This window comes from Aspergillus puulaauensis, chromosome 3, assembly GCF_016861865.1.
Source record: "Aspergillus puulaauensis MK2 DNA, chromosome 3, nearly complete sequence".
Taxonomy (NCBI): Eukaryota; Fungi; Ascomycota; class Eurotiomycetes; order Eurotiales; family Aspergillaceae; genus Aspergillus; species Aspergillus puulaauensis.
In genome coordinates, this window is record NC_054859.1 from 3,851,293 (window position 1) to 3,872,397 (window position 21,105).

Genomic DNA, 21,105 nt, shown 5'->3' on the forward strand with positions numbered 1-21,105 from the left:
AATTATTATTTAATATATTATAAAAAAGAATTAAATTATTAATACTTTTATAATAGTAGTATATTAAATAATTATCTTTCTATATATATAAATAAAGATTCTTATTAAACTCTATATTTTATTTTTATTAGATTAAGATTTATTATTTAAACTAACTATCTATTTAAAAAAAATTATTAAATTTATTATCTATACTTATCTTATTAATAAGAAATTCTTCTTCATTAAAGTAGTTAATAAATTAAATAAACTAGTTATTATTACTTATTATATTTAATTTAAAATAATCTTAGATATTAATTATATTACTACTTATTATATTATATCTAAAGTTATTAAACTTATTTATAATATTATATTTTCTCTAAATACTATAGAGTCTATAAATAAAAACTAATAATATTACTAGTATATTAATAATACTTTTACTTAAATATATTACTTAATTAAAGATTTAAATAATACTTTTACTTAGATATTTTATTTAATTAATAATAAACTAAACTTCTCTTATAATATTAAATCTAAAATTATAGAAAGATCTAAGATTCTTAATTCTAAAGATTTTAATAATATTATAGTTTTACTAAATAGTACTATAATTTATAAAAAGAATCTTAAAGTAATTATATATTTTTAAGAAATTATTAAAAAATATAATATCTAGAAAATATTTAAAACTATTAGAATAATCTATATATCTAAAAATTAATAAATAAAAATACTATTAAAAAAATAGTTAAAAAAATTATATACTAAAATCTAAAGTCTACTATATTAGTAATTAAGATAAATAATAAATTAATATTATATTAAATTTTTTCTTACTTATTTTAGTATTAATTACTATTTATATATTAATCTTAATACTTTAAAATCTAGTATAGGTATTATAATATTTTATACTAAATTTAATTTTAAGTATATCTTAATATTAATACTTTTTATATAAATATTAGTTTAATTAGTACTATTCTGTTATGCGCCGCTATCTGCGGACGCTGTATAATAGTGCCTCAGGCATATAACAGCCGCTAAGTAGCTGTTATATAACACGTAATTATATATTATACTACTAGTTCTTAGCTAGAAAGACCAGTAATTAGTTCTATTAAATATAAACTTATTTTCTACCAATTATATATTATATCTTTATAATTCTTAAAGAGCTATTATATAAGTATTATAGTCTTATAATTTTAATTATTTTTTTTAGAGACCTAATATACGTGGTTATAATAGAATCTAAAATCTAGAAATAAACTTAATATTATAATATATAGAATTAAACAGCCCCTACTATATAAAATAATATAATAATATAAATTTTTAAAATAATAAATAAAAATTAAGAAATAATAGATACTAAAAAAATAAGTAGTACTATAATTTATTACTTAAGTCTAGAAATAATAAAAAAAGACTTATTTTAATTCTAAAATCTAGTATAAAATAATAAAAATAATTTATAACTTAATAAAAATATTAAAAAGCTTTTAAAATAAGAAGAAACAGCTATATAATATATTAAATTAATATTATTATAAAAAAAATAAAAGACCCTAGAGACTAAATTATATATATATAATAAAATTATATATATAAATATAAAGATATTATTTTGAAATATTTAAATAATAATATAATTAGCTTTAAAGATATTATAAAATAATTAATCTTTAAGATTAAATAATCCTAAAAATAATAAAATAAAGTTTTTAAAAAAATATCTTTATATAAAAAAATTTATTAATTATAATTTATATAAATATTTAAATTAGTATCTTTATATAAAAAACTATTTTTAAATATTTTTAGAATATTATAAAACTAATAAAAAGAAAATTAGCTGTATAATAATATTCTTAATAATATTTAGAATATATAACTAAAAAAAGATATATATAATCTTACTAGAAAATTTAATATAAAATAATTTTAATAATATCTTATTATATATAATTAATAATCTAGTAATATTATAATAAGAGATAATAATATTATATTATAATATAAGATAATAAGTATATTAATTAGTATATAAATTTATATAATATTTTAAAAAATTTAAATAATATTTAGCTAAATTATTAGATAATAAAGTATAAAAGACTATTCTATACTTTAAAATATATAATAAAATCTATAAAAAGTTAGTATAATATTTATAAAAACTAGAAAATTATAATATATATATAATTTATTTATTAATAATTAAATAATTAATTCTAGAATATTAGAGCACGCTGGGACTAAACTATAATTATAAAAATTTTAAAAAAATTCTAATTTATAAAATATATATATTAATAAGTAGTATATAAAACTTATTTAAAAAAAAATATAATAATAAAAATAATTATAAAAAATTATAAATTTATAATAAAAGCTATAAGTATTAATACAGTACTTAAAAAGAGATAAAAAATATAAAAATATATAAAAATAATCTAGACTATTATAATTATAATAAAATTAGATATATTAAATTATAGTATTAACTAACAGATAGTAAAGTATATTTATAAAAAAATAATATAAAATTTAATAAGATTATAAAAAAATTAAAAAATTTAAAAACTTAAAATTTTATATAATAAAGATACTAGATTTCTCTTCTAAACTATAATAATAGAACATAATTATATTTATAATATTTTTAAAAAAGAAATAGGAATAGTTATAAAAAATATAGATTTTACTAGACTCTAATATAGAGATAAGTTTTATAGATTAATACTAAATTAAATAAAATTTATTTCTAAATAATAAAGAGATACTAAAAAAAATATATATAATAAATAATTATAATATAATCTTTTATAAAAGCTATATATTATTAATATATATAAAAAATATAAAAAATAAATTATATAAATAATACTTAAGATTTAAAGTTATTAATATAAATAAATATAATATAATTCTAGATTAGGACTAGTTAAAGACTATTAATCTATTAATAAATTAATATAATAAATTATAAAAATACTATAAAAAAGAATCTATAAATTTAAAAATAATTATATTTATATAAAAATATACTATAGAAATTACTATAAAAATATAAGTATATTAAATAAAAATCTAGTTTAAAAATAACTATTTTTAAATTAAAATTAATAGAATCTAGATTATAGAGTTAATAATTCTAAAATAATATTATAATTTTATAAATATCTTCTTAAAAAAAGAAGTAAGATTATTTTTATAATATTAAGAATAAAATTATATTATTAAACTAAAATTAAATAAAAAATTCTTATTAAAATTAATCTATCTATTATTTTTAAGAAAACTACAAGTTCTGCGCGAATATATAATAAAAGTATTTAAAAAAAACTAGATTAAATTATTAAAGAGTTTTTATAATTTACTAGTATTATTTATACTAAAAAAAAATAGTAGCTTAAGACTTTATATAAATTATTATAGATTAAATATTATTATTATTACTAGATAAAATTTTAAATTATTTAAGTACTATAAAAATCTATATATAATTAAATTTATATAATATATATTATAGATTATAGATTAAAAAAGATTATAAACTACTAATAATATTTAAAATATATTTTAATATATATAAATATTAAGTTATACTATTTAAATTTATAAATATATTAATAAATTTTTAATAATATATTAATTATATACTAAGTAATTTACTAGATATTATTTATATAATATATCTTAATAATATTATTATATTTTTTAAAAATAAGAAAAAATATAAAGTATATATATATATTATTCTTAAATAATTATAAAGATTTAAATTTTATATAAAAATAAATAAATATATTTTCTATATAAACTATATTAACTTTCTAAGATTTAGAGTAATTATAAATAGTATAAAAATAAAAATTAAGTAAGTTATAATAATAATAAACTAGCTAGTATTATAAAATATAAAAAAAATCTAATTATTTATTAAATTTATTAACTACTATTATTAATTTATTTATAGATTTAATAAGATTACAGCTCTCCTAAATAAAATAATAAAAAAAAATATAAAATTATACTTTCTATTAAAAAGAAAAAAATTTAAAATATTCTAAAAATTTAAGAATATTTTTTTTTTAAAATTATTATTATAGTATTATAACCTAAAATTATTTATTAAAATTTATATAGATATATTAAGATATATAATTTTAGATATTTTAAACTAAAAATTTAAAGATAGAAACTAGTACCTAATAATTTTTTATTTAAAAAAAATAGATAATATATAAATATATTATAAAATATATAATTAAAAACTACTTATAATAGTAAATAACTTCTATAAATAATATTATTATTTTAAAGATAGTCTATATATTACTAAAATTTATTCTAATTATAATAATTTATATTAGTTTATAATAATTAAGAAGCTATTCTTATATTCAATATATTAAATTAAAAAATTAATAATATTTTACTTTTATATTTACTATATTATAGATAAAAAGAATTCTATAAATAATTTAAATAGATATATAAACTATAAATTTAAAAAAAAAAAATTATATAAATAAACTATACTCTTAAAAGATTATAAAAATAATTAAGTAATATAAAACTTATAAAAAAAAATAATATCTAATTATATATATAGTATCTATTAAAATATATATATATATATAAAAATTATTAATAAGTTTACTAGAATTATTTAAAATTAGCTAAAAGTATAATAAAACTATAAAAAATATTAAAAAAAATATAAAAAATATAAAAAATAAAAAATAAAGTACTATGCTAAATAATCTAATATATTTTAAAAATAAAGTTTATATTTTATACTTTAATATACTTTATATAAAAATTCTTAAGATTAACTATAATAACCTATAAGATAGATATCTAGATAAAAAAAAATAATTAAAATTATTAAATATAAATATTATTAGTCTATAATAAATAAGTAAATTAAGAAATATATTAAAGAATAAAATATATATTAATAAATTATAATATATTAATATAAATCCTATAACTTAATAAGTAAACTCTTATAATTAAAAAGACTTATAAATTAAATTATAATAAACTTTATAATTAGACTACTATTTATAAAATAGTAAGAAAAGATATATAATACTATTTTTATAATAATTAATTATTTTATTAAATATATCTTTTATATTTTATATATAAAGAGTACTTCTATAAAAAATCTTACTATAATCCTTATTAAATATATATATATATATATTAGAGTCCTAAATAATATAATTAATAATAAAAATAGTATTTTTATAAATATATTTTAATTAATACTCTATTATTATTTTAATTTAAGCTATAAATTAACTACTGTATACTATCTATAGATAGATAAATAAATTAAATATTAAAATTAAATACTTAAATATTATTTATATATCTATATAAATTAGAATTAAGATAACTAATTATAATAACTACTAATTATATAACTAGTCTATAATAAGATAATAAAATAAAATATAAATAAAAATTTTATATAATCTTTAATAAAATATTAGCTATAATTTTAAATTAATATTAAAGGCCTAGATAAAAGTATTATATAAAATATATTAAAATAAATTAAAGATTTCTAGAAGAACCATAATAAACTAGCTAAGTAACTAAAAAAAATAATTAAAGTTATAAAGAAATAATATAATAAAAAATATAAAAACATATAATTTATAATTAATAACTTTATTATATTAGATATAAGAAATATTAATTAAGCTAGATTAAGTTATAAATTAAGTAATTAATATCTTAGATCTTTTAAGATTATATATATATAATACTAATTTTATAAATTATACTTATATTTTAAAATATATTAATTTTATAATATATTCTATATTTCTTTATTCTATAAATATACTAGAGATTTTTATAAAGCTTTAAAACTAAAACTATTATTTATTAATAAAGAAAAAGAATATAAGATTAAAAATATAATTATAAATTATAAATATAAAGAGGATCTTTAATTCCTAATTAAATAATATAAATAAAATCTTAATTATAATATATAAGAATTATTTAGTTATATTAAGAATATTATTATACTAGATATTTATAAAAAATAATAATATTTACTATAGAAATATAAGAAAAGAAGATTTATAATATTTATAAATTATATATAATCCTAATTATAAAAGAAAAATTATTAATTTAAAAAAAAAAAAAAGAAATTAAAAAAAAAAATAAAAAATTATTTATTACTTTTATAAAGAGCCTCTTCTAGAGATTTTTTAAGAATATAAAATCCCTAAAAAAAGATTTTTAAAATTAAATAGTTTATAGTATTATAAAAAGTAGTATTAGAATATATAATATAAAAATATTATAACTAAAATTATAAAAAATTAGATAATATTATATATATATAATTAAGATTATTTATAAATAATCTAAAATAAAATTATTATTTTAATTAATAATAGAAAAAATTATATCTTTATTTTTTTATAAAAATAATATATATAATAATAAATAGTAATCTTTAATAAATTATAATTATTTTTAATAATATCTTCTTAAAAGATTATCTTATTAATAATAAAATATATCTTAGAGATAACTATTCTATAATTCTAATAAAAATTAATAAAAATATCTAAATTTAATATAAAAAAAGATTTAATATCTATTTTATTATAGAACTGAGTATTATATTTTTTTTAATAATAAGATTTATATTACTCTAAAAAGCTATTAAACTATATAAGTAAGTAGAGCTTACTATAAGATAAGTATATATAATATATTATAATAAGATTAAAAAAAACTAGATAAAAAATTAAGATAGCTAGTAAAAATAATAAAATAAAAAATAAGAATATATAAAAAAAAATAAGAATAAAAATATAAGAAGAATTAAGAATATAGATAAAAATATAACTTCTAGCTTAAAAATTAAAAAAATAGAATATTTCTTTTTTAAAAAAATAAAAAAAGAATAATAAAATAAATTTTATAAATTTTATAAATATAATATATATTTTTAATATAGATAATAATAAACTTTTTATATAATAATATTTAAAAATATTATATTAATAAGATTTAGAATATAGAAGTAACTATAAAGCTAAATTAATTAAAAATTAAGAATAAAAAAGTAATATTATAGTATAGTATTAATAATACTAAAATTTTAAATAATAATATTAGTATAATATATAAAATAAGATAATTATTAAAAATATTGATTAATATAAAAAAATATATAGAATAATATATTTAAAATTTAAATTAATTAAATAAAATTCTATAAAAAATTAGATAATTAAAAATATAGAGTATAAGTATATTATATATAAATAAAACTTTTAATAATAATATCTCTATAAATTTTAAGTAAGATAACTAATAAAAAGCTTATTTAAATTATAAAGATTAAAAGAATCTAAATACTAAATATTAATATAATTACTTAAAGTATAGTTAAGAAATAGTAGTTAAAAACTTTTACTAATAAATTAATATACTATTATACTAATTTATAATATAGCTCTATAAAACTTAATTTAATCTAGAAAAGTATTAAATAAGATTATAAGACTTAGATAATTATATAAATAAAAAAAAATTAATTATTAAGTAATATAAAATTAAGGAAATACTTATAGTAATAAAAAGTAAGAGATTTAAAAAAAAAAAAATTTAAATAAAAAATAAATAATATTTTAGTTATATACTATTATTAAACTATATATAAATTTACTTATAATAATATTAGTTATATAATAGCTAATTATACTATTAAAACTATCTATACTTAATAAAATAATAAAATACTAACTTTAAATATATATTATATATTTAATTCTAAGTTTATAAAGCTAAGCTTAGTATTATTAAATTTTTTTTTTAAATTTTATATTTTAACTACAGGACTTATTAAAAATAACTAATTATAAAATTAAGATTATTTAAGAAAGAAAAATAATTATTATATACTACTATCTATAGATACTGTATAATAGTACTTTAGATATATAATAGCTATTAAACAGCTATTATATAATATATAATTATATATTATACCGCTGGTTCTTAGCTAGAAGGACCAGTAATTAGTTCTATTAAATATAAACCTATTTTTTATTAACTATGTATTATATCTCTATAATCCCTAGAGAGCTGTTATATAAGTATTGCGGCCTCATATATTCCTTTTTAAATTTATTATTAATACTAAAAAGTATTACTAATCTATTAAATTAGAGATATTATATCTAGTTTAGATACTATATAAAGTTTATTATTTAATATTATTATTTTAGAGAAACTAAATCTTTACCTAGTCTAAGTATTATAATATATTTAATAATTCTAATTAGAAATCTACTATAAACTAAAAAAATAAAATATAGTTACTAATATATCATTTTATTTATCTAATATAGTAGTTACTAAAAAAAATTTTAATTTTAATTATTTTATTAGTAATATTTACTACATTAGTTTTATTATTAAGTTAAATAATAAATTTAAAATTTATATTTAAAATAAATACTTCTTTAATAACTATACTATACTTATATTAAAGATTTTATATTTAGATCTTAATACTAAACTATTTTATTATAAAGAAAATAATCTACTTTATCTACTAAAAAAAAATATTAATTCTTTTATAATATTACTAAAAAATCTTAATTTTATTTATCTTATTTTATAGTACAAGAACTCTTTAAGATAATTTATAATAATTATAATTATTAAGATATTAAAAAATATCTATATATTATATAAAGATTTATACTTTATAAAAATTATTAACTACTTTATAAATATATTAGCTACTATCTAGTATATCTAAAAAATAAGTTTTATTATTATAAATTATATAAATTATTATAATCTATTACTATCCAGCCTGTATCTTTTAATATAATTATAATTAATTTTATTATATACTTATCTAAATATAATAAATTTAATATACTTATAATTATAGTTAATAAATTTATAAAAATAGTTATTCTTATATTTAATAATATTAAATAATCTACTATCTAATAAAAATATATAATAATCTAATATTTTATATTTTATAATTAAAGAATCCTATACTATTTTATCTTAGATAGAAGTCTATAGTTTACTAGTAAATTCTAGAAAAAAATAATTAATATAATAAAATATTAATAATACTATTTAATAGTATATTATTCTTAAAGTAATAGATAAACTAAATGATTAATTAAAATAATTAAAATAATATTATATTATACTTATATATTAGATTTTATTAATTAATTTATATAACTATTTTATATTATAAATACTTTAAATACTTTACTATCTATCTTTACTAATAAAATACTTATAAAGTTACTTTTTAGTATTAATTTATATTAATTATAAAACTTATTAAAATATATTAATTATAAAACTTATTAAAATATATTTATTATTAAGACTTTAATACTTATTTAAATATTAAAGAAATATTATTCTTTATTACTATATATATAAAGTATCTTTATAATTAAGAATATTAATTAATTAAATTTTATATTAGTAATATTATATTTATTTATCTATATTAAAATTATTATTTATCTATTATAAATATTTACTATAAGTTATCTTAGTAATATACTAGTCTCTTCAAAATACTTAAATATATTAAATATCTTATATATTATTTAGAATTATTAAAAAAGTTTTATATATATTCTATATTTTTTATAACCTAATTAGAATCTATAATTTATATAAAATATAATATTAAAAAAAAACTCTACTAGTAATAATATTAATTTTATTATTAATTTTTTTAACTACTAGTCTAGCTAGCCTGATATTATTATTAATAAATATTATCCTAAAGATTTTAATTATTAGAAAGTTAATAAAATACTTAATAAATATATTATTTATCTAGATTAAAGCTACTCTAAATTTATATAATAGCTTATTTACTAAAAAGAATATAAAGCTGAATATAACTAATAAATATATATTAATTATCTAGATAGCTGTAAGAAATTAATTAATAAATTTAAGAAATATTTTTAGTAATTATTCTATCTTATCTATAACTATCTATTATTTATACTTTATATTTATCTTAATCTAAACTATTTCCTATACTGCGCTGATAAGGATGCTAGTTTTATTATACCCCTATTATTATTATAAGCTTACTACTGTTATTTATCTAAACCCCGCCGGTTATTAGTGATACTATTCTTCCGGATGATCTGCGTTAATAATCTTTATAGTTAACTATACAGTTCCTATCTTTTATAGCTTCTTACTAGTTCTTCGCCTAGTTTCTGCATTATCTAACTAATTTCATGATATACCAAACATTAGCTTGCTACACTCACATATTATTATATTTTTTTTAAATAGGTTTTATATACTATTTATTAATATATATATTCTATAAATTAAAGTTCTCTTAAAATTTTTATAATTATAATTTAATTCTAGCATGCTCTAGTATTCTAGAATTAATTATTTAATTATTAATAAATAAGTTATATATATATTATAATTTTCTGATTCTTATAAATATTATACTATTTTTTTATAGATTTTATTATATATTTTAGAGTATAGAATAGTCTTTTATATTTTATTATTAAATAATTTAGCTAGATATTATTTAAATTTATATACTAATTAATATATTTATTATCTTATATTATAATATAATACTATTACTTTTTACTATAATATTATTAAATTATTAATTATATATAATAAGGTACTATTAAAATTATTTTATATTAAATTTTCTAATAAAATTATATATATCTTTTTTTAATTATATAATCTAAATATTATTAAGAATAATAATATATAATTTATTTTTTTCTTATTTATTTAATAATATTCTAAAAATATTTAAAAATAATTTTTTATATAAAGATATTAATCTAAATATTTATATAAATTATAGTCTGTAAATTTCTTTATATATAAATATTTTTTTAAAAAATTTATTTTTTAGTTTTTAAGATTATTTAATCTTAAAAATTAATTATTTTATAGTATATTTAAAATTAATTATATTATATTTTAGAATAGTATCTTTATATTTATATATATAATTTTATTTTTAAAATCTTTTATTTCTTTTATAATAATACTAATTTAGTATGTTATATAATTTTTTTTTTATTTAAGAAATATTTTAATATTTTTACTAAGTTATAGATTATTTTTATTATTTTATATTAGATTTTAAAATTAAAATAAGTTTTTTTTTATTATTTTTAGATTTAAATAATAAATTATAGTACTACTTATTTTTTTAATATCTATAATTTTTTAATTTTTATTTATTATCTTAAAGATTTATATTATTATATTATTTTATATAGTAGAGATTATTTAATTTTATATATTATAATATTAAATTTTATTATAACTACACGTACCAGGTCTTTAAAAGAAAAGTAATTAAAATTATAAAATTATAATATTAATATAATAATTCTTTAGAAATTATAGAGATATAATATATAATTAATAAAAAATAAATTTATATTTAATAGAACTAATTACTAGTTTTTCTAGCTAAGAATTAGTAATATAATATATAATTATATATTATATAATAGCTGCTTAACAGCTATAGTATGCTTAAGACACTATTATACAGTATCTGCAGGTAGCAGTGTATAACATTCTTATACTAAAGTATATTTAAAAAAAGAAAAAAAAATATAATATATATCTATTTTTTTATATTAATATAATTCTCCTATTATTAATAAAAACTTACTAGATAGAGATAATAAAGAATCTTATAAATCTAAATAAAAGTTATTTACTTCTAGTAAATAAACTAGCAGTAATCTAGTATTACTTAAAAAATAAATTTATCTAATTATATTAGATATATACTGCGTGCTCTAGAATAAGAATTTTAAACTATAATATAATATTCTTAAAGAGATATCTATAATAATTATAAAGAAAAAAAAGAAAGTTAGTATTTTCTATAATTTTAATATAATTTATAATACTAATATTATATATAAAAACTTTAATAGATATTATATAATAAATAACTAATAATTTAATATAATATAAAAAATTAAAAATTATAAAGAATTATAAATTCTATAAAAAAAAATTTACTAACTAAAGATTAATTAATATCTAACTAAAATAAGCTTTTAAAGTATTACTTATTATTTTAATACTAATCTTCTTTAATATTATATATAATAATTATTATATTAATATTAAATAATAATTTTATATTTAATTATTTTAAAATTAGTATATAGACTAAGGACAGCCTAATTATTTTTTTAAAAAAATTATTATAATTATTAAGACTATATTATATAATATCTTTTATATAATCTTTATAAACTACTACTAAAGTATTTCTAAAATATTTTAGATTAGTAATTACTAATTTACTAACTACTAATCTCTACTTAACTCTAATATAAATAATTACTAAGAAGTTAATATATTATATATCTTAAGATTTTATATATTTTTGTCACGACCGCCAAGGCCGCGCCACGTGACGCCTCCCATGTGACCCCTGCGGACCGCCGCCGAGGCACCTCCGGAGTATCTTAGGCTGGTAACTGCTGACTTAGTAACTACCAACCTCTACTTAGCTCTAATATAGGTAATTACTAAGAAGTTAATATATTATATATCTTAAGATCTTATATATTCTTATTTAAGAAAGATCTACTAGATAAAACTATATAATAGTTTAATAGTACTAATTAAAGATTAGCTAAATTAGATATTAAGAATTACTATTAAGAATCCCTGCTAGAGATTTCTTTTATAAGATTTTATATAGAGCCCCTAGCTATTTTAGTTTTATAAATTTTTAAGTAATTTATTTTATTTCTAATAGAGTCTTCTAATTAATTAAACTAGTATTTCTATACTATATTAATATTATTTTATAATTACTAGATTCTTAGTACTAATATAGTATTTTATAATTTTTATTTAAGAAGAATTTACTAGATAAAACTATATAATAGCTTAATAGTACTAACTAAAGATTAATTAAGCTAAATATTAGAAATTATTATTAAAGACCCCTACTAGAAATCTTTTTTATAAAATTTTATATAAAATCTCTAATTACTCTAGTTTTATAAATCCTTAAATAATTTATTTCCCATGTGACCCCTGCGGACTGCCGCCGAGGCACCTCCGGAGTACCTTAGGCTGGTAACTACTGACTTACTAATTACTAACCTCTGCTCAGCTCTAATACAGGTAATTACTAAGAAATTAATATATTATATATCTTAAGATCTTATATATTTCTATTTAGAAAGGATCTACTAGGTAAAACTATATAATAGCTTAATAATACTAACTAGAGATTAACTAAGCTAGATATTAAGAATTATTATTAGAAATCTTTATTAGAAATTTTTTTTATAGAATTTTATATAGAATCCCTAGCTACTCTAATTTTATAAATCCTTAAATAATTTATTCTATTTTTAATAAAGTCTTCTAATTAATTAAATTAATATTTCTATACTATATTAATATTATTTTATAATTATTAGATTCTTAGTACTAATATAGTATCTTATAATTTTTATTTAAGAAGAATCTACTAAATAAAACTATATAATAGCTTAATAGTACTAACTAGAGATTAATTAAACTAAATATTAGAAATTATTATTAAAGACCCCTACTAGAAATCTTTTTTATAAAATTTTATATAAAATCTCTAATTACTCTAGTTTTATAAATCCTTAAATAATTTATTCTATTTCTAATAAAGTTTTTTAATTATTTAAACCAGTATTCTTATATTATATTAATATTACTTTATAGTTGTTAGATCCTTGGCGCTGACGCGGTGCCTTATAATTTTTATTTAAGAAGAATCTACTAGATAAAACTATATAATAGCTTAACAGCGCTAACTAGAGATTAACTAAGCTAGATATTAGAAATTATTATTAGAGACCCCTACTGGGAATCTTTTTTATAGAATTCTATATAGAACCTCTAGCTACTCTAATTCTATAGATCCTTAAATAATTTATTCTTTTTCTAATAGAGTTTTCTAATTAATTAAACTAGTATTTCTATATTATATTAATATTACTTTATAGTTACTAAATCCTTAGCGCCGACGCGGTGCCTTACACCTAGTAATATAATATATAGTTATATATTATATAATAGCTGCTTAGCAGCTGTAGTATATGTAGGGCACTGTTATACGGCATCCGCAGGTAGCAGCGCCTAATACCTAACGCATGTTTCTACAAATGGCAGCAAGAATTAAGCAACCTGTTGATTGTAGGATATGCCGCAGTCTAATCATCAGGATACTCATCCATCATATTACTCACAAATTTTCGTGATGCACAATCCCAGCGTTTGAAATACCTCCCCGCCACCGTAACCAGTGCTGGCGGTAGCTCTGACATGACCGGTGTTATGACTTCAACATTTTCCTCAGCAACATATCGGACGCTCTTGTCCTCCACACTGGGAGCAAGTTAGCATTTATCATGCCCACATAAATACGCAAACCTCACATCACATGGTAGAAGCTTTGGTGTCTTCCGCTTTGGAGATGGTCCACCCCCATCCTTCTCATCCACTGCTCGCCAGCCCCGCACTCAGCATCCCAACCCGTAATTATAGCCGAATAATTATAACGACGATGTCTGAATACTTGACCAATGCGATAGCTCACCCTCTTGTGCCCAGAAGGCCGCCGTTTCGGCTGTTTCTGCATGGCATCGACGGCTCTGATGACATGTACGCTCTCCATAATATGTTCAAATTCCAGCGTCCCACCGAAAATAGACGCAACATATTGCTCAACGAGATACACATCGTACGGAAAGTCCGTCGCGACTAGCTCCATTAACCAAAGAAGGTGATGTCGCAACTCAGCCGGCCGGAGAGGGTTTGATAATAACAAGGACGACCAAAGTGCAGCATATCGCGCGCAACCAACATCGACTGGCACCAATCGCCCACCGGGAAACTGACCGATACGTTGTACTGAATTTAAAATATTCTTGCTGCACCGTAGCACAATCTCAGATGTCCTTGATTCACCCAAAAAGGCCGATTGCTCCATTGGTGATGTCCCCAGAAAATTCAATTGAGCCTTCATGTCCGCCGTTGGGGTCTCTTTGCTGGAACGAAAGGGATCCATGTAAATCGGTTCAAATTGAGTATTAGTATCCAAAGTGTTACCGTCAATGTCAAAACCCAAAGGAGGCATAACAATAACATGGACGTGGAAAGGAAACCCGCATGGACGGGCATTAAGTCCAAACCTCTGTGCAATATGACAGTATATGACCGCTGACACCAACGGTAGTGAATTATGCCCGGCATCATCCAGTGCAAGGCCTAGAAAGTTGTGTTCTAGGCAGTGATACTCCCGGCCGGGTTCGATACCGATCATGCTATGAGCTCTCAAATATGCAGCGATAGCACTCGCCTTTTCGCGAGGGCTCATATTGAGTGTATCTGGATACTCGAGGAGAAAACGGGAAAATATCCCGTCCAGCCTATCGTTAATCTGCAGAGATTTTGAGTACCAATGCCACTGGTGTCGTTTCAGTTTGCCTACCTCATCAAAATTTCCAAATCTGCTTTCGGGTATGAAAAGGTCAAACGCGCCTACCGCATTAGCAAGCGATATCGCACTCCCATTTCTAAGTGCATCCCATTCTGGAATGGCGATGCTTCGGTGTAAACTAGTCAGGACCGCTTCGGCATAGTATCTTTCACAGGTGTTAGAGTAGTGTTTCAAGCAGCCGAAGATCACAAACCTGCGAGCTAGGTGGTCCTCTGTACACGAGTCGACGAAAATATTGCGCAGAAGAGTGTCCTTTGCATCATAACCAAACCGGATAATTGATCGAAATTTTTCTATCCTTCCAGTTTGACTGGTAAGGATGCTGTCCAGGAGTTGACTGGTGGTGCGATCAACAAGATGTCGGGTTATGTAGAGCGCTTTCCAATCCACACTCGAGACTGGGCTCGCAAGCTTTGCTGGCATGTCATGCCTTTGGGCCCAAAATTTAAAGTGAGTCTGGCAGTATTGCCTCCATAATAGTGGTTCGTTTGCAACCCCCCAAAACCGTCGCGCAGCGCATCCTACAACGATTGTGTCCGAGGCACTGCAAAACAACAAGATATTGTAGAGTATTTCTTCTGGAAATTCGCTGAGAGACAGGACCATCCCGTTGTGTGAGATTCGGTATGATCTTTGCTTTGCATTGTACTATTTGGGAGTTTCCTAGAGGCTGCCGGTGGGCTACGAACACGATGACGAGATTCAGCCCCTCTCTGGACCCAATTATTCTACACTACTCCGCATCTTCCGTCTAACCTGGGGGTCTATTCAATTTTTGTTGATCCAGGCTGAACAGCATTTTAATCTACATGGGCCAAGGTCAGTCAACAGCCCAAGCGGGCCCTGGGGATTCAAACGAGAAGGGTGCTACAAAGAAAGACTATTATGAGCTTCTTGAGGTGGATCAAAATGCGTCGCCGGAAGAGTTCGTTCCCAACAATCAAACTCGGCTAGGTAGCTGGACTGACTAGATCTTGCTGTCATTTATTTACAGGGTCAAGAAGGCCTATAGAAAAAAGGCACTAGAGCTACATCCTGACCGAAACTTTGGGAATGTACACGCCGCAACGAACCTGTTTGCAGAGATTCAATCTGCCTACGAAGTGCTTTCGGATCCCCAAGAACGATCATGGTATGATTCTCACCGTGACGCCTTTTTAGGGCGCGATGGTGAGGGTGATGTGACTGAAAATTCTCACAAAACGCGCATGATGTCAGCTGCCGATATTCTCAGATTATTCTCAAAGTTCAGTCCCCAGATGGAGTTTACCGACGCACCGAATGGGTTTTATGGTGGCCTGCGTGAAACATTTGCACAACTTGCGCTGGAAGAAGAATCAGCATGTCGCTGGGAAGACCTAGATATTATTAAATACCCATCTTTTGGATCTCGCGATGACGTTTTTGCACTTGTGCGTGATTTCTACGCTGTATGGGGCAGCTTTTCGACCAAAAAATCTTTTTCGTGGAAAGATGCCTACCGGTGCTCGGAGGCTCCAGATCGCCGCGTTCGTCGATTGATGGAGAAAGAAAATAGGCGTCTGCGAGAAGGAGCAATTCGCGAATTCAATGAAGCTGTTAGATCGCTTGTGGCGTTTGCAAAAAAGAGAGACCCGCGCTATAAATCTTATAGGGATAGCTCGTTGCAACACCGTGAAGCGCTTCGCCAGTCTGCCGCTTCCCAGGCGACCAAGTCACGAGCAGCAAATCAAGCAAGGTTGCGGAGCCATGTCCTGCAAGATTGGGCGAAGTCCGAGGAGCTCGAGGAAGATGTGGCAGAAAGCTCCGACGAAGATGAGACAGAGCAGTTCGAATGCATTGTGTGCCGCAAGAGTTTCAAGAGTCAAAATCAGTTTCAGGCCCACGAGCGTAGTAAGAAACACATCAAAGCTGTGAAGCAGCTTCGTTGGGAGATGAAGATTCAGAATGACGAGCTTAACTTAGGAGATGCGGCCAATGATAATAGGGACACGAAAACGGCTGGAGATGGTTCTCATGAGGAAGAAGATCCTGTCAATATTTCAACAAGCCCATCGGGACGGAGCTTGGACCGTTCGAATGGCAAAAAGGAACACAGCCACCCCGAAAGGTTCAAATCTGACAAGCTGGTGGCCGAATCTTGCTGCAAACAACAGGGGTCGTCGGATTGCAACCCAGGTCATAACCTCCAGAAATCGGCTAGTCACGATTATGATGCCGATTACGCCCCAAGGGAGATTCTGGAGCGCAGGCTTGACCGAGAGAACTCTCCTACTGAAATGCTAATGGATAGCGTTGATAATTTGTCTCAAGACCTCTCAGCCGCCAGTTTGAATGAAACTTCATCCTCAGCGACCGTCAAAGTTGGCAAGGCAAAGCAAAAACGTGCTAAGAAGGCCGCTATTGCGGATGAAAGGCTTCAGTTAACAGAGTGCACTGTTTGCAATGCTTCCTTCTCTTCGAGGAATAAGCTTTTTTCTCATCTAAAGTTGCATCGATAGCGGTAATACGCGAGTTGCCGGGCGAGGCTATTGCGCATTTATTGCTTGCTAACTAACGGCTCGCGGTAAATAATTTCGATGCTTATCAGTAGAGAGAACTGCTCTACAACTTTGATAATACGCAAAACACACGTTATCATTTTGCTATCGCATCATACACTCCGACAAACACCATGGGTAATGGCTTGCCGTCAATAGTTAAGTCTTAACCCAATCCAGTTTTCGAGTTCTTCACTACTTGCGCAACCGGCAAAAGGATGCCCTTATTATTGATGGCACCAAGAGCGGTTCCTGTACTCCAACCCATCTTTTCCAGCATCGCTCTTCCTTTGTTTCCCGCACCTATTTCGGGTGCTGAAGCACCGACGACGTCACCATCCACGTAAGAGACATTTCCATGGCCACGCTTAGCTTTATCCGGCCGACTGCGAGATTTGTCCCATGCCATTAAAGCGCGAGAACTGAACTTTTCCTTTGAGAACACCCGTTCCATTTGCGATACTGTCCTATGCGTATATTTTGGTGTCCGTGACGTCTTTGACAGAACAGGAAAGCGGGAGGAGCCTTTGCCGCGTGACTGTGAGGTTAAGCGCAAGGAATGTGCCATGTCATGAATAAGCATTCTGCGATGCTTGGTCATCGGAGGGAGTGATAAGCTGTATTTTTTCGGGTCTCGTTAACGAATCAAGGACATACGAATACAACTGCTAGTAAATGGAGATCTTACCTATTCTTTGGTGAAAGAAGGAACAACCGTATCTCGGATTTCAAATCCTCGATGTCTATACCATTCACATACTTGGCTTTTAAGTCCGGATCATTCTTGCGTCGGCCTAGGAGTCCTTGAACTCGAAGATCTTCCCGTTCCCTCTTCTTCGCTTTTTTCTTTAAGCGATCGTTGTTCCAGGCATTTACCAGCTCATTTTCCAGCTCCGTATCAACGGCTTCAAAATTGCAATGTGCGTGTTTTTTATATTTCTTCTTGCTTAGGCTTGGCCTGCTGAAATCCATGACATCTAGCCCATAATAGGGATCGAGTTCCAGTGCATCGGTAAAGGCAGTTGCCGAGGCAAATATGCTCTTTTTAGATTTTTTTCGAGTCGAACGAGATAAGCCAGAGGGCGTGGCATGTGCATCCCCTAGTACCTCCGCTGGTGAGGAGCCGTGATGATCAGATCCGTCATCTTCGCTTACCGAGGAGCGAGTCACATTCTGCGAAATGGGCTGTATAGTTCCATGTTCAAAATGTCGTCCCTCGGCTGAAGAGGAGCCGTCAATCTCTGATTCGTTTTCAAGTATGTGTGCGATGTAGTCAGCTAAGACATCATCCTCGTCTGATATTTTATTGCGATTGGAGTGGCCGTTAATTCCTATCCAATCGGGAGTGTCTTCGCCGAAAGCAACTGATGATGCATCGTCTGGTGACAAATCCGTAGATGTAATAGGCGCCTGCGTATAAGCTGGTGGCTCACCATCGATTTCTGCAAGCACGCCGCCATTAATTGGGGCGCTTCGTGAGTCGACGTGGCAATTTGACGGTGGTTTGCTTCGCGTCCGCCTACCCCGGAAGATGACTTCATCCTCGCTCGAATCTGTAGGGGAGAGAGGACGTAGCCGAACAGGAAGTCCTGGGCTTCCTGTCATTGCCACATTTTCGTTGGCTGGGCTGGAGTCTGACTGATATCCGCAGAAGTCATTTGGAATTAATTCAGATGTTTCCCCCCCCATGTGAGATTCCCCGTTTCTGGAAGGCTCCTCGGCTATGGAGGCAGGCTTATGTTCCTGAGACTGTTCAAGGTTGCCTGCACTCACAAACTGGACTGTCTGGTGGCGGAGCTGGGAATTCGAATGCCATAGATTGCGGCATCCAGTGTTTCGTGCTTCTTGCTGCATAGAAAGGTAGCCTGGGTTTTCACCTTTTGGTAATTAGTAGAGCTTTCACGGGAAAGGGTATTTGGTTATGATGAATGCCGACCTGTCTGTGGATTTCTGCTAGCCTTTCGTGCGTTGGTCTTGTTAAAGCGAGCCATTGCAGCAGATAAACAAAATGTTCACTTAATATACCAGAATTGGAGTTAAAAAAAGCCTCATAATTTGTATGGTAGTTGGCACACAACAATCATGAATATGGCGGCTGAGGTATAGTAACCTAAGGGGCCCCTTGTAGTGTTTTACTGGATCTGGGACGAGACCGGTGGCAGGCGGGACTTCGGGCCTCGGAGACTCCTCGGAAGCTCTCGCGGTATTAATATTACGGCTGTACTAATCATGGCCACCTAAGTTAGTTAACAACTAATAGTTAGTTAATATTAACTCTAAGATAGCTTTATCAATGTTACCATGACGTAACATATATAACAAGGGTAAAAAGAAGATGTGACAGAAACCCTAACAAACCTAGCTGGTTTTTTTTCTTTTAAATGAATGGAAGAAAACAACGCGGCTTCCTAAATACTGAACTGTCAGATAAGGTCTGCCGATCCTTAGTTATTCTTGATACAAGTGGAAAAGAGTCTTCAATAAGTACGTTAATCAAAGAGAATGGAGATGCAATATAGTCTTATATAATTTTATAAAGATAGACTAGTTATGCTTCTGAAAATAACAGATAAAAAGCAGTACTCTAGATACAGTAGTAACAGTTCTTTATATACCCTTTATCTATTATATTTGCCTTATACTCGGCTCATACCCTTGCTATAATCCGATCATACTCCTAATATATTCTCTTCATACTCTTAGTATGATAGTAGAACCTTTTTTATCTTAGCATCATATTTATAATATAAGCAGGTCGGTCTATTATTCTTCCGCTGTCGTCACAGCGCTCGCTGCGGCGCAGTAGGTTCATTGGCTGATAATGTCCGCGTTCTCTGACATGAACCTGTCCTCCCTAAATACCATTTCACCAGGCCTAGAGCAACAAATAATCTGTTATTGAGGTGATTCTTGCTTGTTTTCTTTCTTTCTTTCCTTTTTCCTTTTTTTTTCTTTTTCAAATTAGTAGTTAGCTGACTGCCTTACAACTCCAAACATGCA

General features: G+C 23.8%; 3 protein-coding genes across 3 annotated transcripts; 1 reads left to right on the forward strand and 2 right to left on the reverse strand.

The window, feature by feature from the left end:
- Positions 1-14,297: 14,297 nt before the first annotated feature.
- On the reverse strand, positions 14,298-16,192 carry APUU_31514A (uncharacterized protein; the record flags this gene model as incomplete). The annotated part of the gene is made up of 3 exons (XM_041702727.1): positions 14,298-14,472; positions 14,523-15,526; positions 15,578-16,192. The coding sequence occupies 3 exons, from the start codon at positions 16,190-16,192 to the stop codon at positions 14,298-14,300; spliced, it is 1,794 nt and encodes a 597-aa protein (XP_041555483.1).
- Positions 16,193-16,395: 203 nt separating this feature from the next.
- APUU_31515S (putative C2H2 finger domain protein) lies at positions 16,396-18,066 on the forward strand (the record flags this gene model as incomplete). Its single annotated transcript, XM_041702728.1, has 2 exons — positions 16,396-16,511; positions 16,581-18,066. 2 exons carry the CDS (start codon positions 16,396-16,398, stop codon positions 18,064-18,066), a joined length of 1,602 nt encoding a protein of 533 aa, XP_041555484.1.
- Positions 18,067-18,271: 205 nt separating this feature from the next.
- On the reverse strand, positions 18,272-20,096 carry APUU_31516A (putative R3H and G-patch domain protein; the record flags this gene model as incomplete). Its single annotated transcript, XM_041702729.1, has 3 exons — positions 18,272-18,722; positions 18,794-19,982; positions 20,042-20,096. 3 exons carry the CDS (start codon positions 20,094-20,096, stop codon positions 18,272-18,274), a joined length of 1,695 nt encoding a protein of 564 aa, XP_041555485.1.
- Positions 20,097-21,105: the final 1,009 nt, after the last annotated feature.